Raw genomic sequence first — 17,838 nt, forward strand, 5'->3', positions numbered from 1 at the left:
ATACATGCATGTAGAAATGTAAAGTATATAAAACAACGACACCAGTATTAAAATTTGATAAAATAATGGGACCGAAATTAAACACATAACCCAGAGGTTGTTACGAACGGCAAGCCGTTAATGTGGATCCAAAACACAGACCAGGAGATCAGAGAGCGAATTTAGTATTTAATGAGTACAACAAAGGGAGCACGCTAAGTAACGCGAGTAAGAAAATACAACTGAGAGAGCACGCTAAGTAACGCGGGTAAGAAAATACAACTGAGAGAGCACGCTAAGTAACGCGGGTAAGAAAATACAACTGAGAGAGCACGCTAAAACGCGAGTAAGAAAATACAACTGAGAGAGCACGCTAAAACGGCGTGAATACAACAGTACAAAATTACAATTACAAAATCCCAATAAAACACAAAAGTAAATGAGATCAAACCAGAACACGATCGAAGAATGTCGGGAAGCACCAAGGGTGACGATGAGCACACAGAAGTAAGCAAAGCAAATGCAATAGTCCGACACTCGCAGACGGTGACAGGAGTCCTTAAATAATGAGCGCTCCTAATGCGCCACAGGTGTGCGGCCACGGCCCCGCCCATCCAGCTGAATCAGATGCTGGAAAGAGAAAACAACTGAGAATGCATACAGATATGACAGAGGTTGCACTAGACTTTTTCGTTGTCTGTCATTTTGACTGACAGGGTCATAAAAATCCAGTCATAATCTATTTTTACCCGTCACTTAAATTTTTTAAATGATGATAATGACATTGTGGTGACCCTTTGTTTGGCATAATTCACCTTCCGTACTTGTGTGTCCATTTGGCCGAGCGCGTTACCGGTGTAGGTTCAAGCGCCTACACCGGCTACGACAGTCACGTGACAGAGACACTTAAGAGCTGCGCGCGGTCCCCTTACTATCCACTCGCTCTGGCTATATGATTGGCCGAAAAGTCGAAATGCTCTACCGTGAAATGCCTGTTTAAAAATGATCCCGTTGTTACTTCTTGCGTTCGCTTATAAGTGCCCATTTAAAAAGGAAAAGCGATGGATGATACTACACACAGAGCGTATTATTAACAAATGTTAAAGTTGTATAATCATATAGCGAGAATAAGAATCGTCACTGACAAGCGCAGGCCCCCGCGAGTGGATAGTGAGGGGAATAGGATAGTGCGCCTACAGCTAACAAGACTCTTAACATTGCATACCGCTTCAACATATTCAACAGTATTTAGTTTTCATTCATTTTAAATTAATATTCTGTCCGAACAAACTTAACAGAGAATCCACACAGTGCCATCACACATCAAGCAGATGAATATGTAACTTTTTCTCCGCAGTGACAAAAACAGCTGACAGTGGTCCCCATTAGGTAGGTAGCCTTCCATATGTAGCATATGGAACAATGAAATTAACAGTTCACCTGCTGTGGCCTGAACGTAGTCTCACACTTTCCTCCTGGTGCGCATGGACTTGAATTGCGTGCCCGCTTGTGCAGTCCCTGTTTTTTCACCTCTTTTATCAACACCATCGTCGTTTTGGGGCTTTTTGAAGAAACTTCGGACACTCAGTTGCCTTGATATTGTTTCATAGTAAGGCCAACGACGTCATGCATCAAGAGAGACAATAGCTAATTAATACGCTCACTCGCCACCCTGTGGTCTGGGGTGTGAATTGCAACCGGTCAAAATGACGGATGGGCTTCAGTTTTTTCCGTCACCGTTTTAAAAAATCGGTCAACGACGGAAAATATTCGGTTAACGCGACCCCTGGCATAACCTCATATGTTGCTCACACAACATAATTAACTACAGTATGTACATTTAAAAAAAAAAAAAAAGCTTGCCACACTAGCATTGCGTTCGACGCAATGGGCAACCCCAAGAGCGGACTGACATACGGGCATACCGGGGATTTCCCCGGTAAGCCGGTGGTAAAATAAGTGGATCCTACAATTAGCCCACCTGCATAATCCAAGCATTACGGTAAATGCAGTGAGCGGCAAGGCAGTTGACTTCTATGTGCTCGCGTTGTTCCCAACTCTTAAAACACTCTCAACCGTCCAAAATATGTAATGCAACCATTGTCATCATTTAAAAATGAAATTAAGTTGTCTGATCCTAAAACCGCTTGTTCTAGATGTGCGTTACGTGTGCTGTCACGTCAGTACAATATTATGCGATTCCCCTCAACAACAGGTCGTTTTAGTAGTTGGTGGGTTACAGTTCTCATTTCTGTGGCACTGTAAATAAAAAAATCTGAATAAACACTGGTTGGTAACCATTAGTAGTGGACCTCTTTGACTACTCCCATACTCAAAACTATCCATTTTGCTGTAGAAATACTAGTACATAGCAAATTTGATTTAAAAGTCATCCATGTGGACTTCGATCTGGTTACAAGTTACAGTTATCTCATTTTTGTGGTACTGTCAATCCACAATTTTGAATAAACTCTGGCCAATGTTGATAAATATTAGTAGTGGACCTCTCTGACTACTGACATACTCAAAACTGTGCATTTCTACTGTACCAACATTTAGAAAATTTGAATTAAAAGGCCTATATTCATATTTTGATCAGGTTACAGTCCTCATTTTTGTGGAACTCTAAATCCATAGTTCTGGCCAAAGTTAGTGGATATTAGTAGTGAACCTCCCTGTGTTGCTGGCTGGATGGCATCCAACACAGTCCATAAAGTGGGCTGGTATTTCAGTGACTCCTAATACAACCCCCCCCCCCCCCCACCCCCACCCCGGTCCGCCCCTGGGCACCCCTGATCTATATTACAGTACTGTAGTCTCATCGTCAAAACTCCTATCTCAGTTTGTAATATGAGACAAAATAAATTATTAATTTGAGGTAATGAAGTCAAAAGTCAGGAAAAAAATTCACGATAACTTGCTGTAAGTTATTGTCTGCCATTAATGGCACTTGATGTCCAATCCATTGGAAGCGGGAGGGTTGGCAGCGAATGAAAGAAGGTACATTAGCTACCAACCCTTCCACTTCAAGTGGATTAGATGTCCACTATGGATAAACACATTTAAATTTCAATCCCTTCCAGTTCAAATGGATTGGACACTTATCACTGTCAATGGCAGTCATGATGGTAGCGGCCATTTTGCGCGGGATGCGCGTCACCGAGCTGCGGTGAAGTCTTTCCTCTCTCCCCACACACGGTATCCCATGATGCTCGGGTGGCCGGGACAAAGCGCTCTTTGTGCACTGCTCGGTGGCTCTCGGCGAGAGCGCGCGGACGCCTTTGAAATTGTGTTTGAGAGATGGGGTTTTCATTTCTATCCCCTCTCTCGATGCTTGCGCTCTCAGCCCTCTTTGCTTTCACCCTGCCCTGGATCTCACCCTCCTAAGCCCCCCAACCCCCCCAGCCGACCCAGCTCGCACTTAGCAACTACCGGAGCGGGACAGTAAGCACACTTGCTGCCTCATTTTCTCATGAATGCAGATTTTGGTAAATATTTATGAATGCACCTTATGACGATGTCATAAGACTCCCATAATCATGAGATGACACTTGCCATGAACATGAATGAATGCTTATGACAGATGTCATTAAGTCTGCTAATCCGATCAAAGCTCCTAAACCCTTTGTTTAACCCAAAGACATTGGAAACAATGTCAACTTTCCATCAAAAGTGACTTAATTTACTGAATGACACTTGGTGTCTATTGTCATAAGCAGTCAATCATATTTTAGAAATGTCATGTCATAATTATGACAGAATCATAACCTTCAGCCTAACCAAAATGACAGGTGTCATTTCATAGTTATAGCAGTTTTATGACACTGTCATAAGAACCATTCAAGTAGAACCCAGATTTTTAAAAAATTTCTTTACTTCCAATCCGACTTCTTTCACGATGTATTTTGCTGTTGTTATACCATTAAAAATCATGAAAAAAAATTGCAACCAATAAATAACAAATGATATTTCTGTGCTAGAAAGAAGAAATGCTTTGCTCTGCCGTGTGTCACGTCCTATTAATTTTGGGGCATTTTCGGGTCACGTCCTTGTCAGCTTGTTGGCTACCATTGAGACATGAATATTTGTTCATTTGTTGCCAGTCCCTTCCACTTAAAATGCATTGGATGTCTATTGTGTCACTGGTAGCCAATGAGTTAAGTTCAATTGAGTTAAGATAAATTGCATTGACTTTCGTTAAAATGGATTAAGATGAGTTCAGTGTAGTTGAGTTAAGTTGTGTTACATTAAGTTGGGTTACAATACGTTGGTTTAAGCGGAGTTACTTGAAGTTGAGTTGATTTGAGTGGATTTAAGTTGAGTTGATGAAGTTTGAGTTACTTTGAGTTGATTTTAGTTCAGTTGATGTAAGTAAGAGTTGATGAAGGTTCAGTTACGATGACTCACGCTGAGTTACGCTAAGTTACGTTTAGTTGATTTAAGTTGAGTCACATTGAGTTGATTTTAGCTGAGTTGATTTAAGCTGAGTTGATGAAGGTTGAGTAACGTTGAGTTGATTTTAGTTGACGCTAATTAAGTTGAGTTGATGAAGATTCAGTTACGTTGAGTCACACTGAGTTACGTTAAGTTGATTTGAGTCACATTGTTGATTAAATCGTCACACTGGCTTCAAAGGATAGACTATAAAATACTACTGCTCGTCTACAAAACACTTAATAGCCTTGGACCAAAATACAGGCTTGGTTTGTTGGATCTCTATGAAACATCTAGACCCCTAAGGTCACATGGAACCGATCTCCTGTATGTTCCAAGAACAAGAACCAAGAATGGCAAGGCAGCATTTAGTTATTATACTCCTCACCTCTGGAACAAATTACCTGAAGGTCTGAAGTGTGCTAAAACTGTTAGCTTCTTTAAATTAGGGCTAAAAACGCTTTTGTTTATCGCAAGATATCCCTAACTGTCTACATATTTCAAACTTCAAGCTATTTGCTTTTTATTTCTTTTCTGCTTTATTTCCATTTGATTTCAATTCAATGCAATTTTTATGTATAAAAAGCGGCATGGAAAATGAATGAATGAATGAATTTTATTTCCTGTTTCGATTGCCTTTGTTTTACGTTCTTTTGATTTCATGTGATTTTTTTTTTAATAACCTTTATATGATGTAAAGCACTTTGAATTGCCTTGTGTTGAATTGTGCTATACAAATAAATTTGCCTTGCCTAGGGTTGAGTTCAGTTAACTTGAGTTTGGTTAAGCTGAGTTACGTAAAGTTGAGTTTATTAAGGTTGAGTTACGTTGAGTTAAGTTGATTTTAGTTGAGTGAATTAAAGTGGAGTTGTGTTGAGCTCAGTTAAGTTAGTATAATTTGAGTTACACTGATTTAAGCTGAGTTACATGAAGTTGAGATTCGTTGCGTTGATTCAAGTTGAGTTGATTAAGGTTAAATTCAGTTAAATTGAGTTCAGTTAACTTGAGTTCAGTTAAGCCGAGTTACATAAAGTTGAGTTGATTTTTAGTTCAGTTAAGGGTGACTTACATTGAGTTCAGTCAGGTTATGTTACGTTGAGTTGATTCAAGTTGAGTTAATTAAGGTTGAGTTATGTTGAGTTGATTTAAGTTGAGTTAGGTTTATCCGAGTTAAATGGACTTGCATTAAGTTGAGTTGCATTGAGTTAGGTTAAGTTGAGCACTCCCACTTCAAATGGATTGGATGTCTAACGCCATCAATTGCAGCCAAGGAGTTAATTGCATCTCTCATGTAAGCGTTTACCTCTGACGATCGAGTTGATGAAAAGAATTGTTTCGACGAGAGCGCGTTGAGTTTTCACCTTGTCCCTTTTGGGAATATTCAAATGAGAAGAGGAAGCCAAAGCCAGCCGGGCCTGGAGAATGGGCCGCTTTGCCAAGCCATTCCTAATTGTGAGCGAGGGGCTCCCGGGGGCGAGCCAATAGCCTTCGCCGAGGGGTGGGGGGTACACCGACACGTCCCCCCCTCCTCGCACAGTACCTGTTTCACAAAGCGGCTGAGAGGCTCCGTCACTTTCAGGGTCTCTCATGAGGGCTCTGCTTGAGACTTGCACCTGAAAAGTCAAAGCTCAGGAAGCTTTGATTACAAATTATGGCCAACAACAATAACAACCAGGAGGAGGACCCGGAGGAGAAAGGCCAGGAGGCCATCCTATCTCCTCCACCTCCTCCTCCCCCAGAGCTGGAACTGGAAGCCCCACGCCGGCCTTTGACAGGGACTATCTTTCCCGTCTCCGCAGTCTCGCCGGCCGCTGAGAGGATCCGCTTCATCCTCGGGGAGGACGATGATGGCCCACCGCCCCCGCAGCTCTTCACTGAGCTGGATGAGCTGCTGTCGGTGGATGGACAGGAGATGGAGTGGAAGGAGACCGCCAGGTAAGGCCAACACGGAAACTCGTTTCAGGAATATTTGAATGTTTTAAAACATTTTCTGTTCTTTTTTATCACATTGGGAGGGGGTTGTCCATTGGAAGCCCATTTCAGAATTTCCCCCAGAAAACTTACAAAGCCTGGTGGTAGATATGCCCACCAGGGACCCGACATGTTTTTAGAAAATAAATTAAATAATAAATGAAAATAAATATGTTAAATTGACAGGAATTTGGAAATTATGACTATTACAGTATGTGTTTTCATAAACAATCGGATGATCACTGTCAGCCCTCCTAGTCCAAATGGATTGGATGTCTATCGCCGTCAATGGCACTTAAACATGATCATTAATTTCTAATTAATAATAGAGCCCAAAAGTTTGAAGAGTTCACCCAAAATGCTAAATACAAACTTCAGTTTTGAATAAAATATGCAATATCGTAACAAGCTGTATCAACATATCTGCATGGCGGCCATGTTGGTGGAGGCAACTTTCCAGCAGTCGTGACTTACACATTTTTCACAAGCACTGTCAGATCACCCATTTTAAATGGATTGGACGTCTATTACACTTAGGCCTTGTTCAGCCTGGCAGCCAAAATCTGATCTTTATCCAATCCAGATTGAAACTCGATGGCTCTTTTGTAGCCTGAACAGTTGCAAAGCACTGAAATCTGACTTTTTGCAAGACTGATTAAAACCACATACGGGAGGTAGTTTCAAATCAGATATGAACAAGATGCTTCTCAGTCTAAACATCTCAGTTTGATTTTGACTGCCGTGATGTCACTCTTATGCTGGATGACACTTTAATTGCCACAGCAACCTGTCAGGTGTATCAGTAATGTAGCCCAGTCAGAACAGGCCTAGATCTGATTTGGACACTTGGTAAAAATAGTGTAAACAGTCAGCCCTAAAAATCAGATTTGAGGAGGAATCCGATTGGAATCAGATATGCCTGCCTACTGTAGTTATGTTATACAGTTGCTATAGTTTTGTTTTGCTCAGTAACTTTTTTTTACACGGGGGAAACAACACCAGGAACTGGTTTCTATGATCTCCCCCAGTTTTCTCTGGAAGAGAAATGAACAGAGCCTAAGAAGCGGCGCATTTGTGGCGAGTTACAAGTTGCATGTGGCCCCCGGCCAGCTCCTGTAGCTAGTGGCAGCCAACACTCTGCGCATCCATTCAGGGGTGCACTTGATCCCCCAGCAAGTATTTACACAATAGGAGAACTGGCATTTCCCACTATTAAATTAAATATCGGGCAGCAAGCGAGAAAGAAAGCAAAAATGTTATGTGCATGCGTCACAAAGCAAAGCTCCTCACATAATTTATTATTTTTTTTTTTTTCAGCCTAAGCGCTTTGACCATTTAACAACATTGCAACTTTGAAATTTTCGAAAAATTCACACGACGCAGGCACTCATTGACTTTCATCCTTAACATTCACAAGTAAGCACAATAGTACTCAATACTAATCGATCTTCTGGTGTTTTCAGACTGCTTGTTTGGAGGGTTTAAAGATGCACTGATACCGATACCAGTATCGGCAGAGGGGGCCGATCCGGTCCGAAATGGTAGTATCGGGATCGGCCAGTACCAACAAATAGGGCGCTGATACTGTTTACCGGTCTAGTATTATAACACTTGACCGCAGCATTTTTTTCTCTTGACACTCACTACACTCTCTGTTGTGTGATGACACGTGATCACTTTGCATGCCACTATTGGCCTGCTCCAGACCAATGAGAGCCGGCTAATAACCGCTCTTAACCAATGCTGGGGCAGCTTTTTCATATGTAGGAAAAACAAACTACGAAAACAAAATGTTGGCGGTCTGGAAATCTTTCATTGTATAATCTCCGTCGAGTACAATGGCTGCATGCAAGATTTGCTGCCTGAAACCTTCGAGAGGTGGAGTTAAATCGGCCAGTTTCAATGCATCGAACCTGATTGGTTTACCCATGTTGACAATTACAGGTCTTTCTAATCTTTTCAAGTAGGAGAACTTGCACCATTGGTGGTTGACAAAATACTTATTTGCCCCACTGTATATGAATTTCAAACAAAGTGGTATCAGTATGGTATCGGTATCTGCCGAAACTGCACAGCCAGATATCACGATCGGGGCCTCATCCAACATGTTTTTAACCATTTTTATGTAACTTTGTTTTTATTGAGCGCACAAAAGAATACAACACAAAAGAATCATTCAGAACATCATTAACAGTATACAAAATGTATACATACAGTATGTGGGGACCAAACAGACAGAATGAAGCTGAAGAGTGAAAAGCAAATAGTTATCTCTCGCTACTTTGTGACTCAACTTTCGCGCTCTCAGTGCATGGGCAAATTAATAAATATATATATTATATTATGATACAAAAGAGTTCTAAAAACATTTATGTACACTTATTTACATCTACGTATGTATGTATACTTACACACACACGTATCATATGAGAGAGGGTGAGAGAACGAATGTACACTATGTATTATTAATATTATTTATACATTATTTAATGTATGTTATTTATATTAATATTTTATTTACATGTTTCAAACTAGGGATGTCCCTATCACGTGATCGGAAATCGGGCCGATTGCGCCATTTTTTTCAGAGGATCAGAATCGGGTCATAAGGATCAGGTTTTTAATTTAAAAATATATATTTGTTTTTCTTCTTCATGCTTGTATAGTGCCACAGCCTCTCACCCTCCCTCCTACTAAGCAGTACAGCCTAACTGTCCGGCCTGCGTTTGGTAATTAAAGTTAACGATGATTGACAGGTTTGTAGCTTTGATCTTGCCAGAGAAGCTTGGTAGCTCTACGATCAAAGGCATAAATGTGTCAATCATCGTTAAGCCACCATAAGTGTGCTGTGGCAACTCATTGTGTAAGTGAGAGGCTGTTCTCAGCAGCGTGAGCGTCAAAGCCTGAGTGGATTTTAGTGGACTCACCCAATGAAGCATTTAATAAAGACAATAATTTTTGTACGTTATTCTTATTTAAGAATAATTCACATTATGAAGGCAGCACGTTGGGACAATAACATATTTGGAGCTTACGTTTGAAAAATAATAATGATAATAATAAATTTAAAAAATGTACCTTTTTTTCAGTACCGCATCAGGACTCTATATCGGCAGTTCCTCAAAATCCAGTAGTGGACTGTAACGGAGTTAATTACTTCGTTACTGCACTTAAGTACATTTTTGTGTATATGTACTTTACTTGAGTACACATATGAAGTGGTACTTTTGTCTTTGAGTTCACTACATTTTACCACAGGTATCTGTACTTTTTATTCCACTACTTTTCAAATTGTCGCCTGCGTTACACGTTACTTTTGTTTGATTTTTCTCGTTGTGAATTGATAGTTTTGTTTTCATGACTCCAGCGGAATCGATAAGCCTCTTGCAACTAACAGTAACTGAGCACTATTAGTACAAGCAAGACTGGCAGGTGAACAAGATATTAACCAACAAAAAACGCCACACTCTTGTACAGTAGGTGGTGGTATGCCCTTGATAGTTGCTTGGAATCCGCTATTAAACTAAGTTTTGGCGTTTTTGAGCTTGTTAAGCTTCTGTATACAGGGCATTCAATTTTATTGCTTGATTTTTCCATTCTTCCAGTTTTAAAACTGAGATGTAAATTAATTTTCTGTTTTATTTTTTTTTTAATATTGACCCAGATCTCTGAATGTGTGTATATATATATACATACATATATATATACACACACACACACACACATATATATATATATATATATATATATATATATATATATATATATATATATATATATATATATATATATATATATATATATATATATATATATATATGTATTTGCATCAGGAGAAAATACTTTTACTTTTTACTCGCAAATTTTAAAGCAAGTACTTTGCACTTTTACTTGAGTAAATCTTTTCTTAGATACTTGTACTTTTACTTAAGTAGTTTTTGCACCTGTATATGTACTTTTGCTTAACTAAAAATAAAAGTGTACTTCAAAATCAGGTGACTTGACTCAGGTTAAAAAATATGCGATCGGGACTTCCCTATTTCAAACTATTCTTTATTGTTCTAATGATAACATATGCATTTATAGGATTTTGTTTACACTTATTGATATTATACACACAAAAACACTGCGTTAAAAATGGTGGGCGGGGTGACACTAATTTCGTGATTTTTCATTTTACTCGGTCGGTTTTGGTCCCCATTAACAGTGATAATTGAGGGATCACTGTACATCTATACATGACTCGATATTCCTGTGAATACAGCATATTATGAGCTTCAACAAGATAAGTATTCTACAATCGGCCTCCCATCTTTTCTGAAAACATATACTATAGCCTGGCAGTTAAAGCCTCAATTTCATACACCTTCCGCAACTTATGTTTCCACTGCACCACTGAAAAAGGCTGTGGATTCATCTATTTAATAGTTACCATGCAATTTCCTGGGCACCATTAATAGTATGTTTAAAAATTACTTTTTTCCCTTAGTGTAAGATATATTCAGGGGTTAGATCAGTGGTTCTTAACCTTGCTGAAGGTACCGAACCCCACGAGCTTCACAGGTGCATTCACCAAACCCTTCGGAATTTCATAATAAGGCCACTTTTTACGAATTCAAAACTTAGCAAGCTAATATCTGAATTAATTCCTGTTCAAATTTCTTCCAGATTTCAACTTTACGACAAATAATTTTGCCTTTTGCTGTTGATTTTCACGTTGGTAAATGAAATTAAACATATCATTTCCCACGTTTCCTTTTTTTTGTTGTTGTTTTAATGTCTACATTGTCATTTTATTGTTGTATCCAGAGGTTGCGCTAGACTTTTTCGTTGTCTGTCATTTTGATTGACTGTGTCATAAAAATCCGGTCATAATCTATTTTTACCCGTCACTTACATTTTTAAAATGAAAAATAATGACATATTCAATAGTATTTAGTTTTCATTCATTTTTAATTAATATTCTGTCCGAACAAGCTTAACAAGAGGCAAACAGACAGCGGAGTGCACCAATCAGCGACGGGCAGACGTGCCGTTAGCAAAGCGACGAAGGCAGAACGAGGGACTTGCGCGCGGAAGTAAACATACGAGGAGAGCGGAGTTTATTCAATATGGCTAGTGCAAGACAGACTGTTGTCAATGACTCGTGTCGATGTGTTTTAGCTCATTTAAAACTGAATTTACCGCAGATTGGAACATATTCTCGGCTCTCCCGTTCGTCATCCGTGTTGTTGTAGAGACGACTTTCGGCGCGCAAGAGTGACATTGCTCGTGAAGAACACGTCACGCAAATAAACAAATCTGATTTGTCGATTGATTTTGTACCTACTCGAGAGGCCGTTAATGGGCTGTGTCCCAGACTTTTCTCTCAGTGTTTGAAAAATACAGGGAGAACAGTCTGGCCGTGCCAGGCAAACACTCAGTTGCCTTGACATTTTTCCGAGTAAGGCCAACAACGTCATGCATCAAGAGAGACAATAGCTAATTAATATGCTCACTTGCCACCCTGTGGTCTGGGGTGTGAATTGCAACCTGTCAAAATGACAGATGGACTTCAATTTTTTCCGTCACCGTTTTAAAAAAACGGTCAACGACGGAAAATATTCGGTTAACGCGACCCCTGGTTGTATCCTTGCATCACATATTATTTTCATGGCATAAAATATATAGATATATCTGCGAAGTTCACACTGTCTATAGGTCTGTTATACTTACTGATACAAAGTGCCAGTCAACCTTCCACTGAGAAAAGAGATTTCTCCTCTCATTAGATAGAGAGCGAATATTTGAAAGAAATAGAATAATGCCTGTAAATTAAGGGCAAACCAATCCAAAACGTGGTCTAAAACGCCACTTTGCCTAGATTTAGTCAGCGTACAAAACGGGGCTCTGCCTTTCATAACCTCGAACCTTTCCAATAAGCATCTACTGTAACTTTGGGTTGTCCCAAAATATGTGAGTATGGTTACCAAACATCCTACAGTCCCTCCAGCACTTCATTACATTGGGATCATTTACAAATTTAGAAGAAGAACCTTGTTTTTGTTTTCCAATCAAACATTTTCCATGTGTTACTTTTAATCCCTTGATCCCAAACAATACATATTCCGAATCCTCAATTATTACTTTGATGTCAACCTCCCATTTGTTTTCTTAATATAAAAAGTATTATCTACTGTACCACAACTAGATTTCTATATAAATGAGAGAACTGTTTTTGTTGGGTAATTGGTTTTTGACTATATTGATGAAGTATGTTTTCAAATGTTATGGTGTATTCTTGATAACATTCTAGTTTTTATGTGTTGTAATAAAGGTGGATCAAGTTTGAGGAGAAGGTGGAAAAAGGCGGCGAGCGCTGGAGCAAACCTCACGTGGCCACCTTGTCACTGCACAGCCTGTTTGAGCTGCGTACCTGCATCGAGAAAGGCAGCATCATGCTGGACATGGAGGCCTCCACTTTGCCTCAGGTGGTCGGTGAGTATAAATATGTTAGTTTTGGTGTAAAATACTGCAATCCATGAGGACGTCTGTGTAAAACCAACATAAAAACACTAAAAAAGGTACTCTTGAAACAGGACAAGTATGATGGTACTCTTGAAGTCATTGACTGCCATTGACGTTGATCGACGTCCAATTTGAAGATGGAGGGTTGGCAGTGAATTAACCAATATTTATTTGCTGCTTGCCCTCCCACTTCAAATGGATTGGAGGACTACTAGTAATCAATTAATTTCAATTCCTGGCAGAAATTTAATTGGATGCCACGTAATTGGATATCCGTCATCGCCAATTTTTAAAAATTTAATACAAAGTAAGGATTTTGAAAAATATAATTTTTTTTATTAATAAAAGTTAGTTTAAAAAAAACAAAAAACAAAAAAAAATTTAATTTAAGAAAAAAAAGATAGTGTGGCCAGCAAGTAAGTTGCCTGGGCTTCATATGTAAACATGATACATTAAAAAAAGAAAGAAAGAATGAAAAAAAAACCAAAAACAAACAAACAAACAAAAAACCGTAAATACAAAAATGTAACATAAATACATTTTTAAAAAACTAAAGTTGTATTAAAACTAATAAATTCATAAATCTGAAATTAAAAAATGTGTTAAAATAGATGGAGGAATAAAAGTGTCTTTGAGGATGTTAATAATGCATTACCAAATGAAATATTATTTGCCAGTGTGCTGATATGTCGTTGAAAAAAGTACAGTAGTTCCCCTACATTAGGCCACGTTTACAAGACATGGTGAAGTGCATCAAGCAGAGTAATGTTGTGTAGCCTGATGACTTGAATTAGGTTAGGCCGTTTACAAGGTTGCTACCTGAAGACATGTCTCCATACTCTGTCAGACTGTCCGTCCGTAGACTTCATAACTGTATCATTATAAAGTATATGGTCCGCCATTGGTACTGTATCTTCACCCCCTTTACTGACAAATATATTGGAGCATTATAACCACCTACTGTTCCGAAGTACAGTAGTTAGTTGTCACCCAAAACGCACTTTTGCGTTGTCAACTGTTTAGATGGCGACAACAGAAGGGCGGCGTTAGGAGGGGTGTTGTTGTCAAGATTTCCACTCTGGAAGGCGTTTTCAAATTTTTGCGTTTTCAGCCCCCCAAAACTCCATTGCTGTGTAAACGATAGGGCTCTCTGGAAATGTTTTTGCGTTGTCACTCCGGTTGCTGTTGTCGTGTAAATGGCCCTTAAATTGCATGAGAAACTAACATGTGGTCAAAACCTATGGAACCTCAAAAGGGTCAAAATTAAATTAATAAAAATAACATTTCTAAATGAATACCATTTTGTTAAATAACCGACAAATCTTGTAGTATGGCTCATAAATGATAAAGTAGGGAAATATTATTATGAAATTATATATTATTATTTCAAAATGCCTTTTTCGACCATGGCCTTTTTATTTCATAATGTCGTTTTTCAGCACAATCAATTGTCTTCTGTCAATCAAATACATAAGGCGGAGTCAGTTAAGTGATTGGCTGGATCGTGGAGTCTGGTCGCTAGCATTTGGTAGAGTCGATGAACTGTTATGTAAACTTCCAGAAAGCATCTAATCAAAAACACACTACTGCTGAAATCCTCGCTCAGGCTGAAGTAAAGGCCTTTCATTATTATCTAACCGGTTGGCAACTTCATGGAGTAACTTTGAAAGTGACACTACTAAATGCTAGCGCAGCGAGGCAGACTCCACGATCCAGCCAATCCCTTAACTAACTCAGCCTTATGTTTTTGACCGATAGCACACCTATTATTGTTCTGAAAAACGACATTATGAAGTAAAAAGGTTAAAGGCTATTGTGAAAAAAGACATGAAATTAAAAAAAAATACTTTGTGGTAAATGCTTTTTATCTTGTGAAGTCTTTTTCATAATAATATTACCTTATTTTACAATTTATGGGCCATATTACAAAATGTGTTATTCATCAAAATGGTATTCATTTCAAAATGCTGTTATTTAATTTTTACCCTTTTGGGGTTCCATAATAACTCACCTCTTTTAAAAAAAAAAAAAAAATTTTTGTAATTTTTTTTATTTAAACGAATTTCTTATCTTTTGTGTTAACCTACCTTCCTAAAAAATGTTTTCATTTGTGCACCAACTTTAATTTTTGGTATGTAATATAATATGTGCGATGTGTACCGTTGACTAAATATGGGAGTTTCACAGATTAACAGGTTTAATGCATATCAAAACACCACACTGACACCATAGAACTAAAGTTGAAACATACAAAATAAGAAAATACATATATTGCACTTTGTAAATGGGTTAGCATTATTACATTGAGACTAATGGAGAAAACAGTTCAAGCAATTAAAGTTGTATTAACCACTTTAGCCTGCTCTCAACCAATGGCAGTCTTCTACAAACACAATCTTTGCTTCAAAGCCTCAAGTTTCGAACATGAAACTTGCTGGTTTAGAGTATTGCAAATGATGAGTACACAAAATGTACAACGTGTACCACATGCAGAAGGATGCCAAATGCTCTATTATCAAATGTAAAGCTTACAGTTGGAGACTCGGCATTTCAGAACATTTCAAGACAAAAGCATGTCATGTCTGCAGTTACAGTATGATCACATGATCTTTGCTGACGTGAATGTGTGATTTGTTAGCCTCAGTCTTTTCTGATTGAAACGCATAATATGATAACACAGTTTGATTCTCCATTGCGAAGCGCTTGTCTAAATATAAAGGGGATGTTGTGCGCTTCAGTATTTTAACCCTGGTTGCAGTACCATTTTTGGCCGCCTGTCTTGCATATGGCTCCTATAAAGTCTCCTTAGTCCACGCTCCTCTTTTGTCCAGTTTGTCCACAACAAGCACCCGTAAGATGCGTGCACATTCAGATACGTATTTAGTGTCCACTTTCTTTGAGTTTCTCATCCCGACAATAACTTTTCGCTTTGAAGAGAAGTCGGCGTCCTCTCACGCCAGCACCCAAAGTTGCACGAGGCGGTGAAAGAGGAGGAAGCGTTCCCGCTAGCGCTGATTCATGTCAAGTAATTGAGTGCACTTCATGGGCCTCTCGCTTTGAGCCCATTAAGCAGTACACTTCCCCCGAGGCGTTTCTTCAGTCAGTGTTGTTGAAAAATAGGCTCCATCTTTTTGCTTGACGTGTCACGTCACAAAGGCTCGCGCACACTAGTTGCAATTGACACGCGGTATGGTTACGACCTGTGAACAGTGTTCACGGCAATGACCTAATATTACGACTCTGTTGAATTATGGCTAAATCGGAACTGGAATGACTGTACTCACAGAAATTTCATACATTTCTTTTTGATGGGACACTTTGCTATTTTTTTGAAAATATCCCTTTCACAAGTTAAAAAAGAATCAAAATCATGGCACACCTTTTTTGGCAAAAACGTACAATTCTGCCAAAATAATAATAAAAAAAAAACTTAAAAATGACAAAACTACAAAATCTCCAGAAAGTGACCCGTAAGTTCCTCAAAATCAGCATGAATTGACCGATAAATGCACGCAATGCCCCAAAATCTACAGGACCTGTAAGAACCCTCAAATTAACAGAGAAATGACTCTAATTAAATTATGACTACTACTATTATTGCTATTATTAATACACAATAATTACTAATGGTTTTGTACTCACATCTGAAAAAAATCTCAATTGTTGTTCATTATTTTTTACCTAAAAAAAAAAAGAAAAAAAAAGAAAACCTCCCTCGAATTGCCACAAAATTAACAAGGTGACGCAAAATGTACATGAAGTGGCCTGAGAATGCCCCAAAATCATCAGAAAGTGACTCAAAATCAACAAAAAGTGAGCCATAAGTGCCCAAAACCAACATTACGTGACCACCCAGAGGAAAATTTTATTGCTCAAAGCTTGCTCTTCTATAGCTCGGGAGATAAATTTGAGATTCTCATCTTAGCCTCATTGCAGTTTCTATTTTGTCTAAAATGTTTCTCAGATGTTTCTCCTAAAATTCACTAGGAGAAATAGGTGAGACAATAAATTAGAGGGAATCATACTTGAGACTTAAGGGAGATACCTTGCTAATCTCAATTCAGTGTTTTTAATGGCTCCTTTTTCTCCTTTGAAAAAGAAAATGAGCATTATTGGAGCTACTATGGAGAAATATACGGGTCTCTCGCTCACTCTCCCTCTCATGCGCGCGCGTCTGCGCGCACGCACACACGAGACACTTAAATCATGTGACCCTCTCCTCCCACCTGACTGGATTCACCATTCTAAACACAGATCATCCACTTCATAACATCTTGATGGACCAAAGAAACAATGGTGGACACTACTCTCTCGCCACTGCATGACAGAGGGATACAGAAGATACACCCAAAGCCATCAGGCTTTATCATTCTAGAACAAATGGCTTTAGTGAAATCCAACACAGTCATTGTACTTGAAAATTGAGTACTGTTGAGAATTTTTGTCAAAGAATGTGGGCGGACATTGGTGCGGACCCAAACGCAGGCAAATGGAGGCAAGGCAGACAGGCGGGCAAACATTTTTTAATTAACACCAACCAAAAACAAAGCGCAAACAATTTACAACATTTCAAATAGCTATAATAACATCAACAGCCATAATATTAACAACAAAGTTCAACACAGTTTTTAAGACAGCAAACAAAAATTAAGTCTCTAAGCCCAGCAGTATTAGGGCAAATGTCTAAGTACATCTAGAATTTATGTTGTACCCCTCATGCGACATTTGTTGATCAAGGCTTTTTTCGACTGGTGTCCATCTTATCCAGCGTACTGCAGCGCATGGTGTAAGCTGCCAGTATAAAAGAAAGCACAAATTAGAAATTGAACTAGAAACTAATTTCTGGAGAAATTACTATGGGGCTTTGCTGTGTGGAGATACAGATCTTAGCCCTGCCCAGATTGGTTTGGGGACATTTCGAGGTTGGAAATGAATGGGAAATTTGGA

General features: G+C 38.8%; 1 protein-coding gene across 5 annotated transcripts in view; it reads left to right on the plus strand.

Moving 5' to 3' along the window:
- The window catches only part of slc4a4a (solute carrier family 4 member 4a), a 118,410-nt gene that overhangs the window by 45,046 nt on the left and 55,526 nt on the right, over positions 1-17,838 (plus strand). For all 5 annotated transcript variants that reach the window (XM_057832342.1, XM_057832339.1, XM_057832338.1 and 2 more), the window contains 2 exons: positions 6,213-6,348; positions 12,701-12,861. In XM_057832342.1, coding sequence (XP_057688325.1) covers positions 6,213-6,348; positions 12,701-12,861 — 297 coding nt within the window. The remainder of the gene's footprint in view (positions 1-6,212; positions 6,349-12,700; positions 12,862-17,838) is intronic.

Source organism: Corythoichthys intestinalis, chromosome 3, assembly GCF_030265065.1.
Source record: "Corythoichthys intestinalis isolate RoL2023-P3 chromosome 3, ASM3026506v1, whole genome shotgun sequence".
Taxonomy (NCBI): Eukaryota; Metazoa; Chordata; class Actinopteri; order Syngnathiformes; family Syngnathidae; genus Corythoichthys; species Corythoichthys intestinalis.